General features: G+C 45.6%; 1 protein-coding gene across 4 annotated transcripts in view; it reads left to right on the forward strand.

Annotated features, from left to right (window-relative positions):
* Vwa3b (von Willebrand factor A domain containing 3B) overlaps positions 1–25,859 on the forward strand; it is a 179,629-nt gene that overhangs the window by 47,839 nt on the left and 105,931 nt on the right. For 3 of the 4 annotated variants that reach the window (XM_047522799.1, XM_047522801.1, XM_047522800.1), the window contains exon 8: positions 4,588–4,713. The exons of the other annotated variant lie outside the window; for it this stretch is intronic. In XM_047522799.1, the coding sequence (XP_047378755.1) occupies positions 4,588–4,713 (126 nt within the window). The remainder of the gene's footprint in view (positions 1–4,587; positions 4,714–25,859) is intronic. 4 annotated transcript variants of the gene reach the window in all.

Below are 25,859 nucleotides of genomic sequence, written 5' to 3' on the forward strand. Positions count from 1 at the left end.
GCCACAGACAATCGGTGGCCCATGAAACCCAGCCCACAGTGGGACCGGGGATGATCTGGGGTTCTAGAGTTGCCAAGGGGGGTATCATTTCTTTCTCTTTTTAAAATTTGTTCTTTCTAGCTACACATGACGGTGGGGTGTGTTTTGCCATATCACACGCTCATGGAGCACAACTGCCCATTCCTGTACATGAGGTGGTTTCCCTGGTCGTGTGTTCATATGCGAACCCAGGAACGTTCTGTCCGGTTCATTCTACTGCCTTTCCTGTTCTCATCCCCCCTCCCCTCCCCTCATTCCCCTTTGTCTAATCCAATGAACTTTCATTCTCCCACCCATTGTGTGTTAGCATCCGCAGATCAGAGAGAATATCGGGCCTTTGGTTTTTAGGGACTGGCTTATTTCACTTAGCATGATAGTCTCCAGTTCCATGCATTTACTGGCAAATGCTATCACTTCATTCTTCTTTATGGCTGAGTAATATTCCATTGTGTATTGATACCACATTTTCTTTATCCATTCATCTGTTGAAAGGCACCTAGGTTGGTTCCATAGCTTGACTATTGTGAATTGAGCTGCTATAAACATTGATGTGACTGTGTCACTGTAGTACGCTGATTTTAAGTCCTTTGGGTATAAACCGAGGAGTGGGATAGCTGGGTCAAATGGTGGTTCCATTCCTAGTTTTCTGAGGACTCTCCACACTGCTTTCCAGAGTGGCTGCACCAATCTGCAGTCCCACCAGCCATGTATGAGTGTGCTTTTCCCCATATTGGTTTCGTGTTTGCATTACTCTCTTCCACGGCTGCGTTGTCACTTGGACCCGTGCCACGACACCTCTCTAATGGCTTTCTCCCTCCTGGCCTTGGAATGCCAGTCTTCAGGAGCTTCAGCCTGGTCTCGCCTTACTGTGGGATGGGGATCTAAAGGGACGTCCCCTGAGTGTCTGGAGCACCCGGGGCGTATTCCCGGAGCAAAGGAGTGGCCACGGGAGGAGAAAGAGCAGGTGCTCAGTACCGTCTCCTCGTCATCGGGGCAAACGAGGACCCACCTAAAGCACTGGGTCCTGCCAGCAGGCAAAGGTGAAGGTGTCCCTGCGCTTGAAGCGGTGGACCCGGAGGACCGAGAGCAGACGGCACCCCAGGCCTCGCGCTGCTGCGGAAGGAGACGCTGGGGACCCGCGGCGCGTGCCCGGAGCGCGAGGCTGGTCACAGCTTCCTGGGGCTTCGTGGCAAAGCCCGCGGTGGCGCGGCCAGGACTGTCCCGTGAAGGCGGGGCCCCGATGGGGCGGAAGGAGCCCGAGGGCCGGCGGAGGGGCTGCCGGCAGGCTCCCGAGCCCAGCTGGGAGGGGACGCCGCGGGCCGCTCCCGGTCCCCGGGCACCTGCGGCAGCACCGGCCCCCCAGCACGCAGCGGGTGCTCAGCCCGTCTTTGCTAAGTGAGCCTGTTTGTCTGTGGACGGTGACAACTGAGCTTCACCCTGTAGACCATGTCCCAGAGGGGTGGTGTTTGGCAGCAGGGGACTGAACTGTCCCTGTGCCAAAGCCACACTGACCTGTCCTGGGCCTCACTTCTCTTGTCACCCTAGCCAGCTGGGCCGGTTACCACAGCAGCTTCCTGTGACATCCGCATTCGACCTGAGCCTTCAGCGGGGGCCGCGGGGGTCTTGGATGTCTCTGCTAGGCTGTGTGTCCTGCTGCCGAGTGAGGCACCTCTCTGGTCCAGACACACAGGGCTTCGTGTCAGTCCTGGTCCTCTTGGGGTCAGCCTGGAGAACCCCAAGCTCACAGAGCCCGCTGGTGCAGATTTCCTGGGCCGCCCATCCTCTGCAGATCCCCGAGGGGCTTCTCAGAAGACCCCGAGAAGCATGCCGGCTCTCCCCTGCGCTGGGGCGCTCTCGGATCAACTCCCGCTTCCCGTTCTGCCTTCGGTCCCTGCGCGTTTGCAGCAGCTGCTCTGTTTGGCCCGCCTTAAAGCAGAGCGGGTCCAACGCAGGGTTTGGGGTTGCTCCGCTTTCACGTGGCCTGCGCCATCCGCAGTCCGCGCAGCCACGAAGCTGGGGACTGATGTCCTGGCTCCCGCCCGCGCGGGGAGCTGGTCCCCTGGCCCGGGACACGTTTTCCTGGGGAATCAAGGGCCTCTCCTCGGAGCTTTTTCCTTGGACGCTGAGCTGTGGTGGGCTGGCTCGTAGGATGTCGCCCATGAGTCCAGAGGCGAGCCTTGTCGCCTTCCAAACCTTTAAGGGAGAATCCCGCGGGGTACCGGCTGGGCCGCAGGTCCTCGCCCTCCGCTTGACGGTGCCCGCGGGCAGCTGCGGGAGGTTGGGGAGCCCCAGCGCGGAGCCCAGCACACGCCGCCTTGCCCTTCGCTTCTTGGCCGGGCTGTGCGGGCGCTGGGCTGGCCGCCGTCTGCGTCAGGACTCGTCCCCTTCTCACCGACCTCGCCAACTTCCAAGGGCCTGAGCCCCGCGCCTCTGCTTGGCCCTGTCCTTACTGGCCTTATTTCAAAAGTCGGAAGCACCCGCTCCTGCGAGCCACCGCCTGTCCCGGTGGCCTGGGGTCAGCCCTTGGGCTCTGGTGGTCGAGTCTCCTGGGGTGCCCCAGACCCAGCGGTGGTCTTGCTCTCTGTGCTTCCAGGTTCTCAGACACTGTTGTGCCCAGATCACGAATCCCCAAAGACCACCAGGGAGCCGTCTCCATGCAAAAGCAACAGGGTCTTTATTGCAAGCTCAGCTGGGACTCACAGCGTTTGTGACCCAGCAGGTACTGGCTGAGAGTCCCAGTCTCCATTCAGTGGGATTTTTATGAGCTGCACAGTAGAGCGGGAAATTTGAACAAGGCAGAGGACACGGTTGGCTGATCTTCCAGCATGTGTGGTTTGGCATGTTTCCGTTGGCTTAGGCACCCAGGTCTTAACATTTTGACGTTGTGGTTTGGAATGCTGGGCAGTGGCTTGCTAGCTCCCGATTGGTTGTTTGCCAAAGGCCAGTCCTAATCTAGTGGCCTTCCTGGAATCGGCTCTCTAGGCCTGAAATCTTTCATCCCTAAATGCAGCCTGTCATGGCCGAGGTTTAGCTCCCTTTTCAACACCTGTGAGCTAATATGGAGTCAGGCTTGGCTGGTGGGGTCTCTCTGCTAGTGGGGGGCTGCAGGGCCCCTCGCTCAACATCTATCTGGTTCCCAGGGCAACCGTATGGGGCAGCCAGGGGGGCGATGTCGCGGTCGACTCCCTGTTCTGCTCTCGCTTTTGCTTGACCTTGGACTACCTATTCCACCTCAGTTTTGCTTGACTGTAAAATGGGCGTGACTGGCTTTGCCTACAGAGCCGTGGGAGGAGAGGTGAGGAACTGTTTAGAAAGACCTGAGCCCAGGCACCCAGTGGGGACCTGCCCCTGAAGTGTCGGTCCGAGGCGAGTTGCACCTAGTGGCGGGCTTGGTCGGTGACCTCACTGGTGGGCTGAGCCGGCCTTTATTCTGTGGCATTGAAGGATCTGGCTTTGTGCTTAAGCAACATTTCACAGGAACGGAGGGTTTAAAACCAGAGCGCAGGCCTGCTGAGTTCTCATCTGCAAGAGCCAGTCCCAGAGCAGGGCCCCTAACCCAAGGCCTTAAGTCATGCTCTGCTGGGGGCGGGGCCCCAGGACGCCGCTGAAATGGGGAGCCAGCGGGGACACCTGCACACATGGGCTCTGGCTAGAGGGCAGGAACCTGGCTTGGTGGGGGCAGCAATGTGTCAACCCCCCCAAGATTGTCCTTCCTTTTTGGCTTCTTTGAAAGAAACTTTGATAGGAACTAACCAGACACTTCTCAACAGAAGAAATATGATCAGTCAACAAATATATGGAAAATGTTCAACAGCTCCAGCAATTAAAAAAATGCAAATTAAAACCCTGAGATTCCATCTCACTCTGTCAGAATGGCAGTGATCAAGAATAAGAGCAAGAATAAGTGTTGGCGAGGATGTGGGGAAACAGGTTCACTCATACATTGCTGGTGGGACTGCAGATTGGTGCAGCCGCTCTGGAAAGCAGTACAAAGATCTCCCAGAAAACTTGGAATGGAACCACCATTTAACCCAGTTATACCACTTCTTGTCATATACCCAAAGGACTTAAAATCAGCATACTACAGTGACATAGCCACATCAATGTTTATAGCAGCTCAATTCACAATAGCTGAGCTATGGAACCAACCTAGGTGCCCTTCAACAGATGAATGGATAAGGAAAAGGTGATATCTATACACAATGGAATATTACTCAGCCATAAAGAAGAATGAAATTATGGCATCACCACACCTGGCTTGTGAGGTGTTGTGGACTGTTTTTATTCTTTCCATAATTTATCTTAAAATATTTGACTAGTACAAATACTTAGCTTATAAGAATGTATTACGTCCTAAAGTCTGCATTTGTGCCTTCTGGAGGTGGCAGCATTTCCTTGGGATTTCAGTTCTGATTCTCAGGAAGAGATCAGTGGAACTGGATGTTCAGGAATGTTCTAGAAACTTAGTTAGACCGTGCCAGGCGTGCTAGGACCACAAGTGTACCCAGGCCCGTCTCAGGAGGCTGCTCACGCTGTTTCCCTTTCCAGGGGCCGGAGTCAGAGAAGACGTGTTCCTCATTTGGAGGGAGATGGAGGAAGCCTTCAGCACCCTGGCCCAGGTCCAGAGGCTGGTGGGCAAACCTCGCACGACCAGCGTGGCCCTGACAGACTGCGGTGGGTGCGATTTATGTCACTAGTGTATATGTTGCAACTAGGGCTGGGCTTGTTTCCATGTCCCTAACTAGGAGAGTTTCTTGCTTAGCTTTGAGGAGCTGCCTGAGAGACAACGAATGTGCTACAGAGTGTGTGTGTGCGTGCACGTGTGTGTGTTGTTAAAAAAGAGCCAGAGCTGGACAGTAGCTAAAGCCGGGACATCAGATGTCCCAGGAACTCTTGCCAGACTTGTCCTGTCCCAGACCTCAGCGTGGAACTGGGCTGGATTTTAAATGCAGCACGGATGAGTCGGGATTCTCAGCCACAGAACAGGGTGGGGGTGTTCATTGGATGGAAAGTCACTAACTGGAGACCTCAGGGGTAAAGAGGATCCTGGCTCAACTGAGCTGCTGAAGGCAGGCCTTGGTGATCAGCCATCCCCTGGGGGAGGAGGAGGAGAGAGAGAGCCTGGGTGGGGCATTCTGATCAAAGTCCAGCTGTGTAACCTGGGTGCAGTGGCGCACGCCTGTAATCCTAGCCCCTCGACTCGGGAGGCTGAGGCAGGAGGAACCCAAATCAGAGGCCAGCCTTAGCAACTTAGTGAGGCCCTAAGCAACTCAGTGAGACCCTGTCTCTAAATAAAATATAAAAAAGAATGGGGGTATGGCTCAGTGGTAAAGCACCCCTGGGTTCAACCCTGGTGCCCCCCCCCAACCAAAAATAATCCAGCTGTGCAAAGATGAGCTTGGAAGTCCAGAGGTTGAGGCCTCCTTGAAAAGAAGAGGCAGAGGACTCAAGCTCAGTCAAGGGGAGACTCTGCCAAGAGGTGTGCGCTCTTGGAGGGACCTGGAAGGTAGAGGAGATCTGGATGATGGCGTCATCTGACTGCAGCCTAAATCACACCCGAATGCTCTGTGCCAGGCAGTCCTCTAACCCACCCTCCATAGCTACGAGGGAGGCTAAATCCACTCTTCCAGTTCTTGCTGAAGGCCACCACTCCTGGGACCCCACAGGAAGGGACACAGGCTGGGGAAGGAATATGGAGTGTGTATGTGGAAGGGAGAGGGTGGATGCAGGTTTGAATTGTTAATATTAAAAAGAAACGATGAAAATCTACTGCTGGTCTTTAGCTTAGAGAGCTTTTTGTACAATTCGGAATGGCTGCCTGGGATTTTAGCCATCAAAGACTGATCGGCTCTCTAAATGGCAACAGCACAGTGACGATGGTCACCGATTACGTCAGGCTCTGCCCTCAGGGCTGGACTTGAAGTGAGCTCTCTAGAGAGGTACTACCGCGATCTCCATTTGACAGGTGAGGAAACCAAGGCGCAGAGAAATTGAGGCATTGGCGCGTGTTCACACGGCTCGCAAGCGCGGAGTCTGGTTCTGAATGCCCAGCGCAGGATAGAGGTTTTGCTGCTGAGTTGCGCTAAAGGAGAAGTTTTTAGTGAGGCTACATCCATCTCGGTACTACTTTTTCAGATACTGTTAGCATCTATTCTATCCAGAAAAAAGCAAAGCATTGGCCTGACGTTCAGGAGCTCCGGCCCCGCCCACCTGCAGGGTGGAAGCATCCTTGGGGCAGTTTTAGTGCTGAATGGCATTGAAGTAACCCCGGCGCGTGCGCACAGGGATTGAACCCAGGGGAGCTTAACCACCCAGCCACATCCCCAGCCCGTGTTTATATTTTATTTAGAGACAGGGTTTGAGCTGCTGGGATTATAGCAGCGCCTGGCCCAAATCATTTTTTTCATAACCAAGGTCCTGAGTTTTGGAATGAGAATGACCCGGTTATAATTTTTTTTTTTTTTTTTTTTTTTGGTACTGGGGATTGAACCCAGGGCCTTGTGCTTGCGAGGCAGGACCTCTACCAACTGAGCTACATCCCCAGCCCTGAGCCGGTTATAAATCCCAACTCCATCATTAGCCTGAATGAACCTCTTTCAGACTGAGTGTATTCTTCTGCAAGATGACTATAGTAATATCAATGTGGAGGGATTATTGTCAAAGTTAAACAACGCCCGTTTTGCACCAAGCAGGTACTTGACAAACGTCAGCTCAGTCAGTACACCGACTCCCTGTGCGGACCCTCAGTTAGTGGAGGGTTTTCTTCTGGAAGGTGCTGGTCTCCTGCAGAGCACACTTGGTAGTGATCATAGCCGACCCCGAAGACCGTGCTGTCCATGTCAGGCAGAGTTCTAGGCTCCTCTCAAGTGTTAACTCCTCTCACGCTTTACCACAATCCACGAGCCGGGCTCTGCTGCACCGCTGTCTCCCTTCTGGGTTGTCACTTGCCCAAGACCTCACCACTCACAACAAGAGAAACCTGGTCACCTGCAAAAAACTCGGACGTCTCCCACCATCAGACAGAGGGTGAGGGCTGGGGTTTCCGGAAGCTCCCCAGGCGAAGCTAAGCGCAGCAGTGTTTGGAATCTCTACCAACCAGGCTGCACTGCCCCCGGTACGACCTGGGTTAGAGGCAAACACGGGGCCAAGAGCAAGGAGCCAGGCTGACGGGGGACAAAGGTGCCTCTGAAGAGGAGACGGGAACTGGAGGTGGGCGGAGGGAGGCGGAGGCCTCAGCTTCGGTGACTTGCTCCGTGTGACCTGCCACACTCCTGTGACGATGGTTTTTTTCTATGATGGGTGTCGTGATTGGGGTCCGGGCACCAGGAGGTGCAATAGCCAGGACCACCTCTTTGGGGATTCCAAAGGAGAGACCTGGGCGGGCTTGTGAGCGGGAGCTGCTCCACACTGCACCCCAGGACCCGGACAGCCACCCCAGGACCCAGACAGCCACCCCAGGACCCAGACAGCCACCCCAGGACCCGGACAGCCACCCCAGGACCCGGACAGCCCCTGCCATTTGGACATACTGAAAATGAAGTCGGCTAACGTGAACATCTCTGCCAGGCAGAGGGTGAGAACTCCGCGGCTGAGGTGCTTCTCCGAGGGACTTCTATGGACCGAATCGTGGCCCCTCATTCATGCTGACGCCCCAGGCCCCACACGACTCTTGTGGAGATAGGGCCTTTGGGGGCCGTGAAGGTTTAAGGTGATCACAGGGGTGGGGCCCTAATCCCAGAGCAGTGGCATCTTCCTGAGAAGAGGGACAGCCACCAGAGAGCGCTCTCCAGAGGAACAGCCCTTAAGGGGAATGCAGGGACATGGCTGGAAAGTCAGCCAGGAAGAAAGGCTTTGGCAGAGACCACGGGTAACAGTGCCTTCATCTTGGACTCCCAGCCCCCCAAATTGTTTTTTTTTTTTTTTAATCTTTTTTATTTTTACAGACACATTTTGATTCATTGTATACAAATGGGATACAACTCTTCATTTCTATGGTTGTGCACAATGTGGATTCACACCATTCATGTGATCATACATATACTTAGGGTAATACTGTCTGTTTCATTCTATTATCTTTCCGTCCCCCACCCCCTCCCACCCCCTTTTCCTCTACACCATCCAGAGTTCCTTCATTCTTCTCTTCCCCCCGCTACCCCCCATCGTTATATGTTGTCATGCACTTATCAGAGAAAACATTTGGCCTTTGGTTTTTTGGGCTTGGCTTATTTCACTTAGCATGATAATTTCCAGCTTCATCCATTTACCAGCAAATGCCATAATTTTTTTGTTCTTTATGGCTGAGTAATATTCCATTGTGTATGTATACCACAGTTTCTTTATTCATTCATCAATTGAAGGGCATCTAGGTTGGTTCCACAATCTAGCTATTGTGAATTGAGCTGCTATAAACATTGATGTGGCTGCATCACTGTAGTATGCTGATTTTAAGTCCTTAGTTATAAATGGAGGAGTGGATAGCTGGGTCAAATGGCGGGTCCATTCCAAGTTTTCTGAGGAATCTCCATACTGCTTTCCAGAGTAGCTGCACCAATTTGCAACCCCACCAGCAATGTATGAGTGTGCCTTTTCCCCCATATCCACGCCACTTATTATTGCTTGTGTTCTTGATAATAGCCATTCTAATTGGAGTTAAATGAAATCTTAGGGTGGTTTTAATTTGTATTTCTCTAATTACCATGGATGCTGAACACTTTTTAATGTATTTGTTGATTACCTGTATATCTTCTTCTGTGAATTGTCTGCCCATTTCCTTAGCCCATTTATTAATTGGGTTCTTGTAATTTGGGTGTGAAGTTTTTTAAATTCTTTATAAACTTTGGAGATGAGTGCTCTGTCTGAAGTGCGTGTGGAAAAGATTTTTTCCCACTCTGTAGGCTCTCTTTCCACATTGTTGGTTGTTTCCTGTGCTGAGAAAAAACTTGTTAGTTTGAATCTATCCCATTTTTTGATTCTTGCTTTTATTTATTTCTTGCGCTATGAGGGTCTTGTTAAGGAAGTCTGGTCCTAAGTCAACATGATGGAGATTTGGGCCTACTTTTTCTTCTATTTGGTGAAGGGTCTCAGGTCTAATTCCTAGATCCTCGATCCATTTTGAGTTGAGTTTTGTACAGGGTGAGAGATAGGGGTTTAGTTTCATTTTACTGCATATGGATTTCCAGTTTTCCCAGCACCATTTGTTGAAAAGGCTATCTTTTCTCCATTGTAAGTTTTGGCACCCTTGTCTAGTATGAGGTTATTGTACTTATTTGGGTATGTCTCTGTGTCTTCTATCCTGTACCATTGATCTACCTGTCTATTTTGGTGCCAATACCATGCTGTTTTTGTTACTATGGCTCTATAGTAGAGTTTAAGTTCTGGTATTGTGATACCTCCTGCATAACTCTTCCTGCCCAGGATTGCTTTGGCTATTCTGTGTCTTTTGTTCTTCCAGATGAATTTCATGATTGCTTTTTCTGTTTCTATGAGAAATGTCATAGGGCTTTTAATTGGAATTGCATTGAATCTGTATAGCACTTTTGGTAGTATGGCCATTTGACAATATTAATTCTGCCTATCCAAGAACGTGGCAGATCTTTCCATCTTCTAAGGTCTTCCTCAATTTCTTTCTTCAATGTTTTGTAGTTTTCATTGTAGAGATCTTTGACCTCTTCGGTTAGATTGATTCCCAAGTATTTTATTTTTTTTGAGGCTACTGTGAATGGAGTTGTTTTCCTCATTTCCCTTTCAGATGTTTCATCGCTTGTGTATAAAAATGCTTTAGATTTATATGTCTATTTTATAACCTGTTGTTTTGCTGAATTCATTGACGTAGTCTAGAAGTTTTCTGGAGGAGTTTTTTGGATCCTCTAAATATAGAATCATGTCATCAGCAAATAGTGACAGCTTAAGTTCCTCTTTTCCTATTCATATCCCTTTAATTTTTTTAGTCTGTCTAATTGCTCTGGCTAGTATTTCAAGGACAATGTTGAATAGAAGTGGTAAAAGAGGACATCCCTGTCTTGTTCCCATTTTTAAAGGGAATGGTTTCAGTTTTTCTCCATTAAGAATGATGTTGGCCATGGGCTTAGCATAAATAGCCTTTACAATGTTCAGGTATGTTCCTACTATCCCTATTTTTTCTAGTGTTTTGAGTATGAAAGGGTTTTGTATTTTGTCGAATACTTTTTCTGCATCAATTGAAATAACCATATGATTCTTATCCTTAAGTCTATTGACATGGTGGATTATGTTTATTGACTTATGGATGTTAAACCATCCTTGCATTCCAGGGATGAACCCCACTTGATCATGGTACACAATTTTCTTAATATGTTTTTGGATATGGTTTGCCAGTATTTTGTTACGGATCTTTGCATCTATATTCATCAAGGATATTGGTCTAAAATTTTCTTTCCTTGATGTGTCCTTGCCTGGTTTGGGTATGAGGGTGATATTAGCTTCACAGAATGAGTTTGGTAGGGTACTCTCCTTTTCTATTTCCTGGAATACTTGAGAAGTATTGGAATGAGTTCTTCTTTGAAGGTCTTATAGAGCTCGGCTGAGAATCTGTCTGGTCCTGGGCTTTTCTTGGATGGTAGGTTTTTAACGGCTTCTTCTATTTCATTGCTTGATATTGATCTGTTTAAATTGTGTATGTCCTCCTGGTTCAGTTTGGGAGGAGCATATATCGCTAGAAATTTGTCAATGTCTTTGGTAGTTTCTATTTTGTTGTAATACAGATTTTCAAAGTAGCTTCTCATTATGTTCTGTGTCTCAGTGGTGTCTGTCATGATTTTTCCTTTTTCATCACAAATTTTAGTAATTTGAGTTTTCTCTCTCCTTCTCTTTGTTAGTGTGGCTAAGGGTTTGTCTATTTTGTTTACTTTCTCACAGAACCAACTTTTTGTTTTGTCAATATTTTGAATTGTTTCTTTTTTCAATTTTATTGATTTCAGCTCTGATTTTGATTATTTCCTGTCTTCTACTACTTTTGCTGTTATTCTGTTCTTCTTTTTCTAGGACTTTGAGCTGTAATGTTAGGTCATTTAGTTGTTGACTTTTCATTGTTTTCTTGAATACGCTCCATGCAATGAATTTTCCTCTTAGTACTGCTTTCATAGTGTCCCAGAGATTTTGATATGTTATATTGTCATTCTCATTGACCTCTAAGAATTTTTTTATCTTCTCCCTGATGTTTTCTGTTATTCATGTTTTATTCAATAGCATATTATTTAATCTCCAGGTGTTGGAGTAATTTCTGTTTTTTATTTTGTCATTGATTTCTACTTTCATTCCATTATGATCTGATGGAACACAAGGCAGTATCTCTATTTTTTTGCATTTCCTAAGGGCTGCTTTGTGGCATAACATATAGTCTATTTTCAAGAAGTTTCCATGTGCTGCTGAGAAGAAAGTGAATTCACTCGTTGATGGATGGAATAGTCTATATATGTCGATTAAGTCTAGGTTATTGATTGTGTTATTGAGTTCTATGGTTTCTTTGGTTGGTTTTTGTTTGGAAGATCTATCAAGTGGTGACAGCAGTGCATTAAAGTCACCCAGAATTATTGTGTTGTGGTCTATGTGATTCATGAAATTGAGAAGGATTTGTTTGATGTACAGGGATGCACCATTATTTGGGGCATAAATATTTACTATCATTATGTCTTCCTGATTTATGGTTCCCTTAAGCAGTATGAAATGTCCTTTATCCCTTCTGACTAACTTTGGCTTGAAGTCCACTTTATCTGATATAAGGATGGAAACCCCCACTTTTTTACTGAGTCCATGTGCGTGGTAGGTTTTTTCCCATCCTTTCACCTTTAGTCTGCGGATGTCTTTTTCTATGAGATGAGTCTCTTTCAGGTAGCATATTGATGGGTCTTTCTTTTTAATCCATTCTGCCAGTCTATGTCTTTTGATTGATGAGTTTAGGCCATTAACATTCAGGGTTATTATTGAGATATGATTTGTATTCCAAATCATTTGGCTTATTTTTGGTTTTTACCTTGGCTTGGTTTCTCCTTTGAGTGGATTTTTCTTTAAGGTAGTTCCTCCCTTTGCTGACCTCCATTGTCGTTTTTCATTTCCTCCTCGTGGGAATATTTTGTTGAGAATATTCTGTAGCGCAGGCTTTCTATTTGTAAATTCTTTTAACTTTTGTTTATCATGGAAAGATTTTATTTCATCTTCAAATCTGAAGGTTAGTTTTGCTGGGTATAGGATTCTTTGTTGGCAACCATGTTCTTTCAGAGCTTGAAATATGTAGTTCCAGGCCCTTCTAGCTTTTAGAGTCTGGGCTGAGAAGTCGGCTGATATCTGTATTGGTTTCCTCCTATATGTAATCTGATGCTTTTCTCTTGCGGCCTTCAAAATCCTATCTTTATTTTGAATGTTAGGCATTTTCATTATAATGTGCCTTGGTGTGGATATGTTGTGATTTTGTGTATTTGGTGTTTTCATAATTGATTTTCCATTTAATTCTTCAGGTTTGGGAAATTTTTCTGATATTATTTCATTGAATAGGTTGTTCATACCTTTGGTTTGTATCTCTGTGCCTTCCTCAATCCCAATAATTCTTAAATTTGGTCTTTTCATGATGTGTCCCATAGTTCTTGGAGATTCTGTTCATGATTTCTTACCATCTTCTCTGTTTGGGCAACTTTATTTTCAAGATTAAATATTTTGTCTTCATTGTCTGAGGTTCTGTCTTCCAAGTGGTCTAGTCTTTGGGTGATGCTTTCCATTGAGCTTTTTATTTGGTTTATTGTTTCCTTCATTTCAAGGATTTCCTTTGTTTTTTTTTGTTTTTTTTTTTTTTTTGTTTTGTTTTTTTTTTTTTTTTTGAGAATCTCTATCTCTTTGTTGAAATGATCTTTTGCTTCCTGCAGTTGCTCTTTTTCAACTGCTTATTGATATTATCAATCATTGCCTGCATTTGCTCTCTTATCTCATCCTTTGCTTCATGAAGCATCTTAATCATGTATAATCTGAAGTCCTTTTCTGACATTTCTTCTAACATACTGTCATTGGATTCTATTCATATAAAATCTAGATTTGTTTTGATCACTTTCTTCCCTTATTTTTTCATGTTGTTCATGTATCTTCCCCTCTAGCAATGGAGATCTGGGGTATTGCAGATTACCCCCAATAGGCTTATCATGGCCCTATAGTTTTCCTAAAAGTTTTCTTTAAGGGGGATATCAATATTAGCAGTGCCCAATTCAGACAGTATGCAATCCTAGACCAAATAGCTCCTACGAGGACATTAACAATATTGTCATAATGAACAGAATAAGTTCAATTATTACCTTCAGTATAACACACCGATTTGCAATTAAGTCTACTGTTTCTAATGGAGGACAAAGAGGATTCAGAGGGATGTAGGATGTAGCTATTAATGGGATAAGAAAAGAATATACAGAAGTTCTAGATAATAGAAAGGGTGAGAGTATAATCAAAAGAAATTGGTTGTTAGCATGCAAAAAGGGAGAAAGAGACTCTGAGGGAACGGGTAAACAAAAGGAAAAGAGAGCAAGAAAAGTAAAGAAATAAAAACTTAAAATTGTTTAATAAGGAGAAAAAAGAAAATCTACAGTATAACAGTCATATAGTAATGAAACCTCCCAGTCTTCAGTAGCCTGATGCATGAGAGGTACCTGACAATGAACTTCAAGCCTCCAGCAGGCGTCTCAGGATGGGATTTGCCCCACCTAAAGATGGGAGATACTGCTCCCAGGATTATCCAAGATGGCTGCTCTGGCTTCCACATGTGTTAGCAAAGGGGAGCTGCAGCTCGGGGTGTGGATGTGGTTGGCTGGAGGTCCTGGAGGCAGGGTGAGGTTGATCAGGCAGGGGTCCTGGAGATGGGGTGTGTTTGGTGTGGTTGTGGGATCCTGGAGGCTGGGTGCAATCAGTCAGTCTGGGGTCCGGTGATAGGGTGCAGTCATTCGGTCTGGGGGTCCTGGAAGAGGGAGCAGTCAGTTGATGTGAGGGCCCCAGAGGCAGGGAGTGATCGGTCAGGCTGAGGGGTCCTGGAGATGGGGCTCAGTTAGTCCGGCCAGGGGTCCTACAGGGCCTGGCTGTTGTCTCAAAATGGCGGCAGTCACATGTAATCAAACCTGCAGGTACTGTCACAGTGAACTTCCAGGCAACAGCAGGCAGCTGGTACTCCACTGGCGGTCACTGATCAGTTTGCTGACTGTCCTTTGACGATTGGGAGGTGAACTTCAGGTGGTGGGTAATGGGTAGGTGTAAGGCAGGCAATGGACAGGCGAGAGGCAGGCAAATGTTGGATGATAGGCGCCTGACAGTGAGCAATCTACACTCAAAAAGGCGTCGATATGCTGGCTGTCTGCAGATGATCACAGTAGACAAATGGGGTAAACAGCAGGGGATTGATAAACAGCAGAAACTGCCTCACCAAGAAACAAATATCCTCTGCTTGAAACCCGAGTTACGGAGTGACAAGGAATGCAGCCTCCCTCAAGTCCACCATCTTGGATCAGTTCCCCAAATTGTGAGAAGATAGATTTCTGTTGCTGAAGCCACCTCAGCCTGCAGTATTTTATTTATGGAAGTCCAGGCAGACTGATAGAGGGAGTCTATCAGTGGTGTAGTCAGTCTGAAGGGTTTAGTTGTTATTTCTTAGGGAGACAGAAGAGCTAGAGGTCTCTGGAATTGGACAGTGACCTGGAATTGTTCTTTGGTTTCAATCTAAAACATTCACACCCCCAAAACCAAGACCCACAATAGCTCCAAGCAGACATCTTGGTGAACTACATTGAATGTACTATTTCAATTTTAAGAGGAAAATCTCGTCAGGACAGTCCCTCTGTGGGACAGTCATCCAAGCTTTTGTAACCTCGCTTTGGCCCTGATGGCTGCCCATAGAGAGTCTGGTCTGCTTCTGTTCCCACCCACAGCTTGGTGTCACTGAGGCAGAATCTCAATTGGTCCACAACCCTGCTGTGATCCGGGAAAGAAATAGAAGAGAAAGGCTTAGAACTCACACAGACTCATCAACAGCCTTCATTCTCGCCAGCCTGAACGCTTAGTGTAAGTTATGGGGCCCTGGGTAGACCACTCTGGAGGGTCTTGCCTCAGTGACATGGAATGTTTAGCCTTCAACCGAGTAGCATGCTGGGCACTCCTAAGAAAGCACCAAAGCAAGACATAAGGAAGAAAGCATTTGTAGGTGACATAACTGCAGCTTACAACAGAGTTCAAGAAGATTGATAGGGATACGGGACCATCCAGGACCCAACAAGGCAAAGTTCACAATAGTTGGGATTCAAACCAAGGCTACCAGGCATACAAAGAGGCAGGAAAATGTGGCCTTTAATAAGGAGAAAAATCAACCAATTCAAACTGAGAGGTGGAACAGGTGACATCTGAATCAGATCCTCCAGTGACCATTCCCGACAGACACATTAAGCAGAGCAGATATTTATGCACCAGGCTACCTACAGAAGAACGAAAGAAATCAGGGAAGAGCCCGGAGTGCCTGCATTTGGTACAGCAAAACAAGAAGATGTATTGAAGAAGGCAGGGAGGAAAGAGTCGCTCTGTCCCCCACTCCCAACTCCAGAGTGCGACGTAGAGACGCCTTCCACTTTGAGGGGGGAAGAGAAGGAAGTCAGGCTTGAGACTAGAAACCCAGTACCAGACCCACCATGGTAAAACGCAGTTCTGGGCAGAACTCTATGCCTCCAACCCCCAAGCCAGCATCTGAGGACTGGGCTGCTGAGACAGGAAGGGCGTTCAACCAGGGGGCTACCTGTCTCCCCTACTCCTCTCCAACCTTGGGCAGCAAAGAAGGGAGCAGGACCCCAGGCCCTGGGCAGAGAATGCAAGCTAGCCCCGGGCCCCAGGCCTGTTGCTGTGAGTGGTCCAGCATCACTTCAAGATGTAAAATGGAGCATCACCAAAAACTCAGAATGTGGGGAGCAGTGGTCGCCAGTGAAGAGTCTTCTCGAACATTGTGTGTATTAACTTTCCACTGCTGTAACAAGTGCCTGAAGTACTCAACTTAAAAGAGCGAGAAGTTTATTTTGGCTCCAACTTTTGGAGGTGTCAGCATATGGGATTGGCCCTGCTGGTTTTGGGTCTGTCGTGAGGAAGTACATCATGGCAGGAGTGTGCGGCTGAGGAAGCTGCTGTGTTCATGGCAGCTGTGAAACGGAGAGAGAAAGTAGGGCCCAGGGTCCCAGTCTCCCCTTCACAGGCCCCAACCCCACACGACCAGAAGACTTCCAAGTAGGCCCCAACCTTCTGAAGGTTCCATCACCTCCCAATAGTGCCAAAGACTAGGAAGCAGGCCTTTAATACATGGGCCTTTGGGGATGCTTATCCACACTGTACCATGTATTTTCCCTTGTTCTTTTGCTTTACAATCATGTTAAGTGGCTATCATTTTGAAATAGATCATTAGAATCAAAAGATTTTTTTTTTTTTGCACACCTCACAATAACCACAAAGCCAAAATCTATAAAAATCAGAAATAATAAGCAAGGAATCAAAGCACACTTCTGGAATAAATCGCTTAACCACGAAGGAGAGGGAGGAAGAAAAAAAGTACAACAAAACTAGAAAACAAATTAATAATAGCTGTGGGACTTTCCCCATCAATATGACCTTAAATGTAAATGGATGGAACTATCCAATTTAAAGATATAATGTTTCTGAAGTGATTATAAAGAAAGATCCAACTGTATGTTGCTTACAGGAAACTCACTTTGCTCCCAAGGACACACACAGACTGAAAGCAAAGGGATGGAATTAAATAGTCCATGCTAATGGAATCCAAAAGAAAGAAGGAGTAGCCAGACTCATATCAAATAAAACTGAAAGGAGTAAAAAGATAAAGTCACTTAATATAATGCTAAAAGGATCAATTTTGTAGGAGGAAACAGCAATTCTACATATGTATGTACCCAATACATAAGGTAAATATCATCAGACCTAAAGAAAGACCTGGACTCCAGCACAATGACAATGTAGGACTTAAACACCCCACTTTCAGCAATGGGCAGGTCATCTGAACTGATAATCAACACAGCTACAGCACTGTTAAATTGAACCCTAAACCAAATAGAATGAACTGACGTCTATGCGACATTCTGTCCCACCGCTGTGAAAGTCACATTTTCTCATCAGCACATGGAATATTCTTCAGGATATTCGAGACTGCAGAGCAAGTCTCAATACATTTCAAAAAGTTGAAATCATATCAAGTGTCTTTTCAGACACAAGGTGATAACAGCTAGAAATCAGTAACAAGAGAAACTTTGAAAACTACACAAGTCCATGGAAATTAAACAACTTATTTTTGAACAATTGGTGGATCAAGGAAAAAAATTTCAAAGGAGGTTTAGGAGCTCAGTTGTAGAGTGCTTGCCTAGTATGTGGTGTGAGGCATTGGATTCAATGCTCAGCACCACATATAAATAAATAGATAAAATAAAGGTCCATCAACAACTAAAGGAAATTAAAAAAAAAAAAAGATGCTTAAAAATTTCTTGAAATCAATGAAAAAGGAAACACAACATAACATGTCCAACAGCAAATGCCATACAGCAAAAACAAAAATAAGAGGGAAGTTTATAGCAATCAATGCCCACATGGAAAAAAGGAGATTAAAATAAACTCCTAATTCTGAATCTCAAGAAACTAGAAAAACAAGAACAAATCAAACTCAAAATTAATAGAAAGGAAAGAACTTATAAAGATCAAAGTAGAAATAAATGAAATGGATACAAAAAAATACAGAAAAACAATGAAAAGGTGCCGGTTCTTTGAAAAGATAAACAAAATAGACAAGATCTGCAAATGAAGAAAGGGAAGAGAAGACTCAAATAAATCAGAGGTGAAAAGGGAGACATTCTAACTGATACCACAGAAGTACAAAAGATCATTAGAGATTATTATGAACAAGAATATGCCAACGAATTTGTTAACCTAGAAGAAATGGACAAATTCCTAGACATGTAACCTTACCAAGACTGAGTCATGAAGAAACCTGAACAGATCAATAGCAGGCAACAAGATTGAATCCATAATAAAAAGCCTGCCATCAAAGAAAATCCCTGGACCAGACAGCTTCACTGTTGAATTCTACCCCACATTTAAAGGACTAACACCAATTCTCCTCAAGTTATTACAGAAAAAAAAAAAAAAAAAAAGGAGGAAGGAGATTTCCCAAACACCTTCTATGAGGCCAACATTATTCTGATACCCAAACCAGATAAAGACACAACAACAACAACAACAACAAAAACTACAGTCAATGCTCTTGATGGACATGGATGCAAAAATTCTCAACAAAGTATAAGAAAATCAAATCTAACAGCACATTAAAAAGATTCTTCACCATGATCAAGTGGATTCATCCCAGGAATGCAAGGATATTTCAACATAAGCAAATCAATAAACGTGTTATACCACATCAACAGAATCAAGGACATATCCATCGGGTTATCTCAATAGATGCAGAAAAGGTATTTGATAAAAGTCAGCATCCTTTCGTGATAAAACTCTGAGCATATTAGGTATAGAAGGAATAAACTCAACATAATAAAATTAGGCCATTCACAGGGACTGGGGCAGAATGCTTGCTCACCATGAGCAAGACTCTGGGTTTATCCCCAGTATAATAAAAACAATAAAAATATAAGGGCCATTTATAATAAGCCAATAATCAACATTATACTGAATGGGGGAGAGTTGAAAGTTTTCTCTTTAAGATCTGTAACAAGCCAAGGTTGACCACTTTCACTATTTTTAATCAAAATAGTTCTCGAAGTCCTAGCCAGAGCAATCAGGCAAGAGAAAGAAAGAAAGAAAGGACATTCAATTTGGAAAAGAAGTCAAATTGTCACTGTTTGAAGGTGACATTATCTTATATATATAGAAAATCCAAAACCAGTATAACATTGGAACTAAGAAATGAATTCAGCAAAGTTGCAGGATACAAAAATCAACATACAAAAATCAGTAGTGTTGCTCTATGCCAAAAGTATACTATCTGAAATAGAAATCAAGAAGGCAATCCCACTTATAATAGTTTTTAAGAATCTGGGAATAAATTTAAGGAAAGAGTTGAAAGATCTCAACAGTGAAAGTTATAAAACATTGATGAAAGAATGCAAAGAAGATATAAAAAATGGAAAGATAGCTTATGTTCATGGATTGGAAAAATTAATATTGTTAAAATAGCCATCCTACCCAAAGTGATTTACAGATTTAATGCAATCCCTCTAATATATCAGTGACATTCTTCACAGAATTGGAAAAAAAAAAAAAAAAAACAATTCTACAATTTAGAGGGAATCAGAAAAAAAAAAAAACTGCAATAGCCAAAGCCATCACCATCTTGAACAAAATGAACAGAGCCAGAACTGTTACACTACCTGACTTTAAAACATGCTACAAAGCTGTCATAATCAGAACAGCATGGCATTGGCATAAAACAGACACCTGGGTGAATGGAACAGAATAGAGAACCCAGAAGTAAAACCATCGACAGCCAACTGGTTTTCCACAAAGATGCTTAGAACACACATTGGAGAAAGGACATCTTTCATGTAAGTGGTGCCTAGCAAATTGGACGTCCAGCTGCAGAGGAATGAAACCAGCCCTCTCTCTCTCTCTCTCTCTCTCTCTATCACGTTAATGTAAGACCTGACACGGTGAATCTGCTAGAAGGAAACACAAGGGAAATGCTTCAGGACATTGGAATGGGCAAATGATTATTGGACAACCTTCCAAAAGAATAGGAAACGAAAGCAAAAACAGACAAATGAGATTAGAACAAATTAAAAAGTCTCTGCACAGGAAAGGAAACAACCAACAGAGTACAGAGACAACCTACGGAACGGGAGAAAATGTTTGAAAACCGTGCATCCAACAGGGGCTTGATGGTCAGAATATTCAAGGAACTCTAAGCTCTCAGTAGCAGAAATAAAACAAAACACCCCAATTTAAAAAATGGGCAATGTATCTAAATAATCTCTCTCAAAAAACGACACGCAAATGGAAAACAGATGTACGGGAAAATGCTCGACATCAGTAATCATCAGGGAAATGCCAATCAAAACCATGATGAGCTATCGTCTCACCTTAGTAAGAACAGTTAGTGTGGAAATGGAAACAGATACAAAGTGCTGGTGAGCACGCAGACAAGGGAGACCCTCAAGTCATCACGGGAAAGAGTGTGGGGGTTCCCCCAAAATTAAAAATAGAGCTAGGACACGATCCGACAATCCCACTACCCGGTGGAGAGCCACCAGAAGTGACATCAGTCTGTCAAGGGCACGCCTGCACCTCCATAATCATTGCAGCCCTACTGACAAGAGCCAAGCAATGGAAACAACCCAGCTGATGAATGCAAAGGAAAATGTGGGCCACAGTCCCAGTGGAGTACTATTGGACCTTAAAAGAATGGGATTCCATCCGCGTGGCCACAGGGGTGGAACTGGAGACCACCATGTTAAGTGAAATAAGCCAGGCAGAGAAAGAGACGGGCCACCTGCTCTCCCTGATGGGCCACCTAAAGAGCCGAGCTCATGCGTGTTGGTCGTCGGAGGCCAGAGGCCAGGGAGACGGGGGAGGAGGGCTCATGGGTGGGACTGCGTTAAGGTTAGTCAGATGTGGGACGTTCTGGTGTGCTGCTGCAGCAGATCACAGATGGCAGTGACGTGTGACGTATTACAGGAAGCTGGAAGGAAGGCGTCTGAGGGCTTTCACCATGGGGAGGTGATGAAGCATGTGACGATTCCAAGGTCGCCAGTGTATGTGGGGATCAGGGCGTTGCTTGGTGCCATTATTAATGCATGCAGTTTCTGTGGTTTGCTTTTTTAAAGACATTTTTAGTTGTAGATAGACAGCATGCCTTTATTTTGTTCATTTATTTTTATGGGGTGCCAAGGCTGAAACCTAGTGCCTCACACATGCAAGGCAAGCACTCTGCCACTGAGCCACATCCCCAGCCCAAGTTTCTGTGCTTTCATGTATCAGTTAAAAATCAACTTAAAACATTAGGCCTGGAATCCCAGCAGCTCGGGAGGCTGAGGCAGGAGGATCTCAAATTGAAAGCTGGCCTCACCAACGGCGAGGCGCTAAGCAACTCAGCGAGACCCTGTCTCTAAATAAAATACAAAATAGGACTGGGGATGTGGTTCCATGACTGAGTGTCCCTGAGACCAACCCTCAGAAATCCCCCCACCAAAAAAAAAAAAAAAAAGAAAAAAAAAATCCCAAAACTGGGAACTGGCGCCCACATTAGAATTCACTGCAAGGGAATTTCGTGTCCAGAAGCTAAGAAGAGACGAAGAAGATATAAAAGTGATATGTATTAAACTTTTAGAGATGAAAATTTTCAAAGAAGGAAATAGATGAAAAACACTGAACGGGATCAATGGCAGATTAGAAATGTCAGGAGAAAAGGCTCGTGAACTTGAAGACAGCAGCAGCAACTGTCAGAAAGGACACACGTGTGGGAAGAGAGAATTTAAAAACTACGGACAGAGAAATAAAAGCGCCTTGGCGAGTCGTGGACAGCTCATGAGCCCCCCCACACACGGAGGGGGCTTCCTGGGGAGAGGAGACGGAAGAGAGCGGGGAACTGAAAAGTATGGAAAGTTTCCAAATGCGATGGAACTACCGACCCAGAGAGCCAAGGAACTGCATGCGTGCAGAGTACAAGAAAACCGGGGACCACCCAAGGGACAGCTTAATTAATCTGCTTAAAACCAACACTAAATTGGTTTATTTTCTTAAAAGAAAGTCTTAAAGGTGACCAGAGGCAGGGTGGGGGGGCACATTATATACAAAGGAATAAGAGGAGGTGACAGCAGATTTCTCATTCAGACAGAGGGACAAGGGGACCAGCACCTTCTCTTTCAGGATCTTCAACCTTCCACTCAGAACTCTGCATTCACTAAAAAAAATATCTTTCAAAAACAAAGGCAGAATAAAGACATTTTCAGACATACAAAACCTGGAAGAATTTGTCATTAGCATATATTATACATGAAGTGACAAATTGCCTGATGTTAGACCAGGATAATTTGAAAGTGTACACTATCTGTTTTGGTACTGGGGATTGAACCCAGGGCCTGCTGCCATTGAGGCACACTCCCAGCCCTTTTATATCTCAAAATATAAAAGAGTCTCCTTAAGTTGCTGAGGCTGGCCTCCAACTTTCAATCCTCCTGCTTCAGCCTCCAGAGTCACTGGGATTACAGGTGGGCACCGCTGCTACCAGCTGAAGATGTGCCCTGTTAATGGAAATAATCATTAAGACCACAAAGAAATACAATGAATGAGATAAAATGGAATTTAAGATATTCAAAACCTGTCAGAAAAAGAAAAAGAAGAAAGAACAGATAAAGCCAATTAGATTACAGATAACAAGATGATAAACATAAACCAACCATACGTAGGTTAAACCCTGTCAGCTTGTGCATTTTAAATGTGTACAGGTTATTTCATGTTGAAGCTACCTTAACGCAGCTACTGGTAAAGGGACAGAGGAGGACGCGGTCCCTCCCGAGGTGCCGAGCTGCTCAGAGACGTTGGTGTAGGTTTGCCTGAGTGTCTCTGCACGTGTGTGGCCCAGGCACGATTTCAAACCGGAAGGTGGCTTTGTCTTGACGTGTGGAACATCTGTCCACAGCCGGGGAAGCTGTGCGCTTCTTGCACGGGTGCTGCAGCGCAAGACACTTCACAGGCTCCTCATTTGGAATGACCTTCACAGCCATTTTGTGACCCACCAGAGCTAATTAGCTGAATCATATAGTCACGCTTTAATCACGATTAGAGACAGTCCCGGAGACTTCCACCCCTAACGCGGAATAGTCAGTAAATGAGGGGGGCGTGCGGTGTAGTATATGTGACCAGAAGCTTCATATCAAAATATTAAATTTAATGTAAAAAGACCGGGAAGTGCTTAGAGGCCTATTCCGGCTCGGGGGACAGTCCCAACAGTAGCTTCTCGCAAGTTATGAACACTTTTTTCTTTTTTCCGCAGATGGAGAAAGGATGAAGCTCTTTTTCATTGGCATTGTAGTAAAATAGCCACTGAGGTTTTTTTCTTATTTATTTTTGGTTTTTTGTCTTGGTAGCCCTGGATGGTAGTGAAGTACACAGATTTAGAGTTAGAAAGATATTAAACTGACTTTCCCATCCTGCTGTGTGGCTCTGGGAAAGACACTTACCACCGTGCCTCAGTTTCCTCACTTGCAAACTGCGGGCGAATGTTCACGTCTACCCCATGGGCTGTTGTGAAAACCCTCACGAAACCGTACGGCACAGGTTAGAGCACAATGATGATTTAAGAGAAGGTGTAGCCACGTGATTTTTCGTTTCTTGGGAGCTTCTCACATGTAGCTCTGTGCTTGATGATGAATGATGGTAAATAAAACAGCTGTGAAACAGGTCCTCACGGAGCAGCTAGGAAGGCCGAAGGTTAGATGAGCAGCAAAGCAAAATCACCAGTTCGTCTGAGCAGAAGCGGGGGCTCCTGAGCTGTTCTCGAGGGCCAGGGAAAGCCCCCATGGGGAAAGGGCTTTGGAGGTGGAATCTGGGGTTCAGGCCGTCAGTAAATGAGGGGTGTGTGGGGGGTATTATATGCCTGGCAGAAGGATGCACGTGCAGTGGCCCTGGGGCAGGAGGACCCGTGGCACTGCCGAAGAACTGGAGAAGATAGGTGTGGCTGAGAGCTTGGGCCGAGTCTGGGGAGGAAGGCAGGGGCCAGATCGCCCACCAAGTTCTAGATGTCGGCCCTCGAGTGAATACCCACAGTCAGCCGCCAGAGGATTTTAAGCAGGGAGATAAGATCCGATGCACGTTTAAAAAATCATTTTGGTTCCTGGGTGGAAGACAAGTTGGAGAGAAGGAGGCAAATATGGTTGGGGAAGAAGGTCAAGATGTCATTTAGATGAGAGACGATGGCATTCGAGGCTGGAGTGGTAGAATGTAAAGAAGGTGCTACGCGGACGGACACGAGGGTCGTTGAATCAGCAGGACCCGGTGAAGGAGATGGAGGTGTCAAAAGCAAGTTCCTGGAGGGACATGGCATCCTCCACCAAGCTGAGAAAGTGCTGGAGGAGAGCCAGGCCCAGGGAAGGATGACGAAGTTAGTTGGGACCTTCTGAGACGGGTGTCCTTGAGAGACCCAGGAGAGAAATACAGGAGTCTGGCCTTAAGCTCAGATGGCCGAGGCCGTACCACTGGGGTGAAGTGAATGTGCCTGTTACCGGGGTAAACACGGGCACATCCAGCGATCATCTCATTTTCTGGTCTTTGACCCCAAGATGTCTTGGATTCTGATATGCATGGATCCTGAGTTTTCAATTCCACACCAATGGTAGATGCCCAATCAGGTCATTAGGTGAAGCTTCTTCTACCAATGTGGTGACGTCCAGCTTGAGAGCAGAACAAACTGGTTCACAGAGCGCTTTGCACACGGTTGCCTTCTCAGGCATGTCTTCTCCCTTTGCTCTAACAGGGCTGAGGATGAGACCCGGGCACAGCTGGCTTCTTACATGACCAGAAGCAACTTGCACGCAGGTCCTAGGGCTCTCCCTTCAGGCAAGGCAAAGGACACAATGATACTTTTCCCCAGAACTCACGTTTTTCTCCTGCACGCCTTTACACCTGGAAACCCTCTTTATAGTCCGGTGAATATTGACAAGGCTGATTAACAAGCCGTAAGTGAGAGTGAGAGAGAATCGAGGTGATATCTACTCAGACTCGCACTTTCTCCAGGATAATGAGGTCTGTATTTTCTGGACTGAAAACACAGAGCAACATCTGCATTCGAGTCGCCTGTAACGCTTCCACAGCTCAGAATTAAGACTCATGTTTTCCCCCAACATAGGCGATCCGGCCAATTAGAATTTTATTGCTGTGATGCATTTAATTTAGGAAAGATATTGGGATGCCATGCAAGGTATGAGGTAATGCCACAGTTAACATCATGCTAAAAAGTGATCATGGTAAAGGATAATAAATCCAATAAAGTGGTTATATTCAGTATTTTTGAATCCTGTAACTATGAGAAGACTGAAACCGCCTAGGTGAAAACAGCAGGTTAAAGACCTCTGAGAAGCCTCTCCTCCATCAAAACAATGTGGAAATCGACCTGGAAATTAACCGAAGGCATGCAGCAAGCTGGGGAGTGTTTAACCAAAAAGTGACTGAATCTCCTGGCGACAGTAAGCGTAGGGCACATTAACTTTCCCTATTCACATTCCCCTCTCTAGCACTTCACGAAACTTGGAGACAAACATCCTGCAATCCTAGTGAAAATCAGCAACCCAGCAGCCAGCAGAGGGAGGCAGCCTGGGGCTGGAATTCCTTCCATGCCTTATTCTCCGGGAATTCTCATTATTTGACCGGTATGCTCATTGTCCCCAAGACCTGACTCAGAGCTTACCCAGTGTGAAAAGCCTGGAGGAAATTGTCATAAAACAATGAACAGTAACTCACTGTGGCTGCCTGGGGTTGTGGATGACAGTTAACAATGTGCTCAACTGAAGGCACGGAGTTCTCGCTGAAGAGCCCTGACACATTCCTGGGAATCTTGCTGAAGAGCCCTGACACATTCCTGGGAATCTAGATTCCCTATGATTCCAGGAATTATGGACACTTAGTGTTGGAGTTATTTTCCTACTTGTTTATGAACAAATTGGGTGACCTACGGAGCCCACTACAATAGAGATTTTCCCTGGATTTTCCAAGGAGGAAGGACGAATCATTTTACAGTGTTCCAGGGGCGGGAGAGCCCAGAATGTATCACAGTTCTCCCTCATTCTGAT

This window comes from Sciurus carolinensis, chromosome 13, assembly GCF_902686445.1.
Source record: "Sciurus carolinensis chromosome 13, mSciCar1.2, whole genome shotgun sequence".
Taxonomy (NCBI): domain Eukaryota; kingdom Metazoa; phylum Chordata; class Mammalia; order Rodentia; family Sciuridae; genus Sciurus; species Sciurus carolinensis.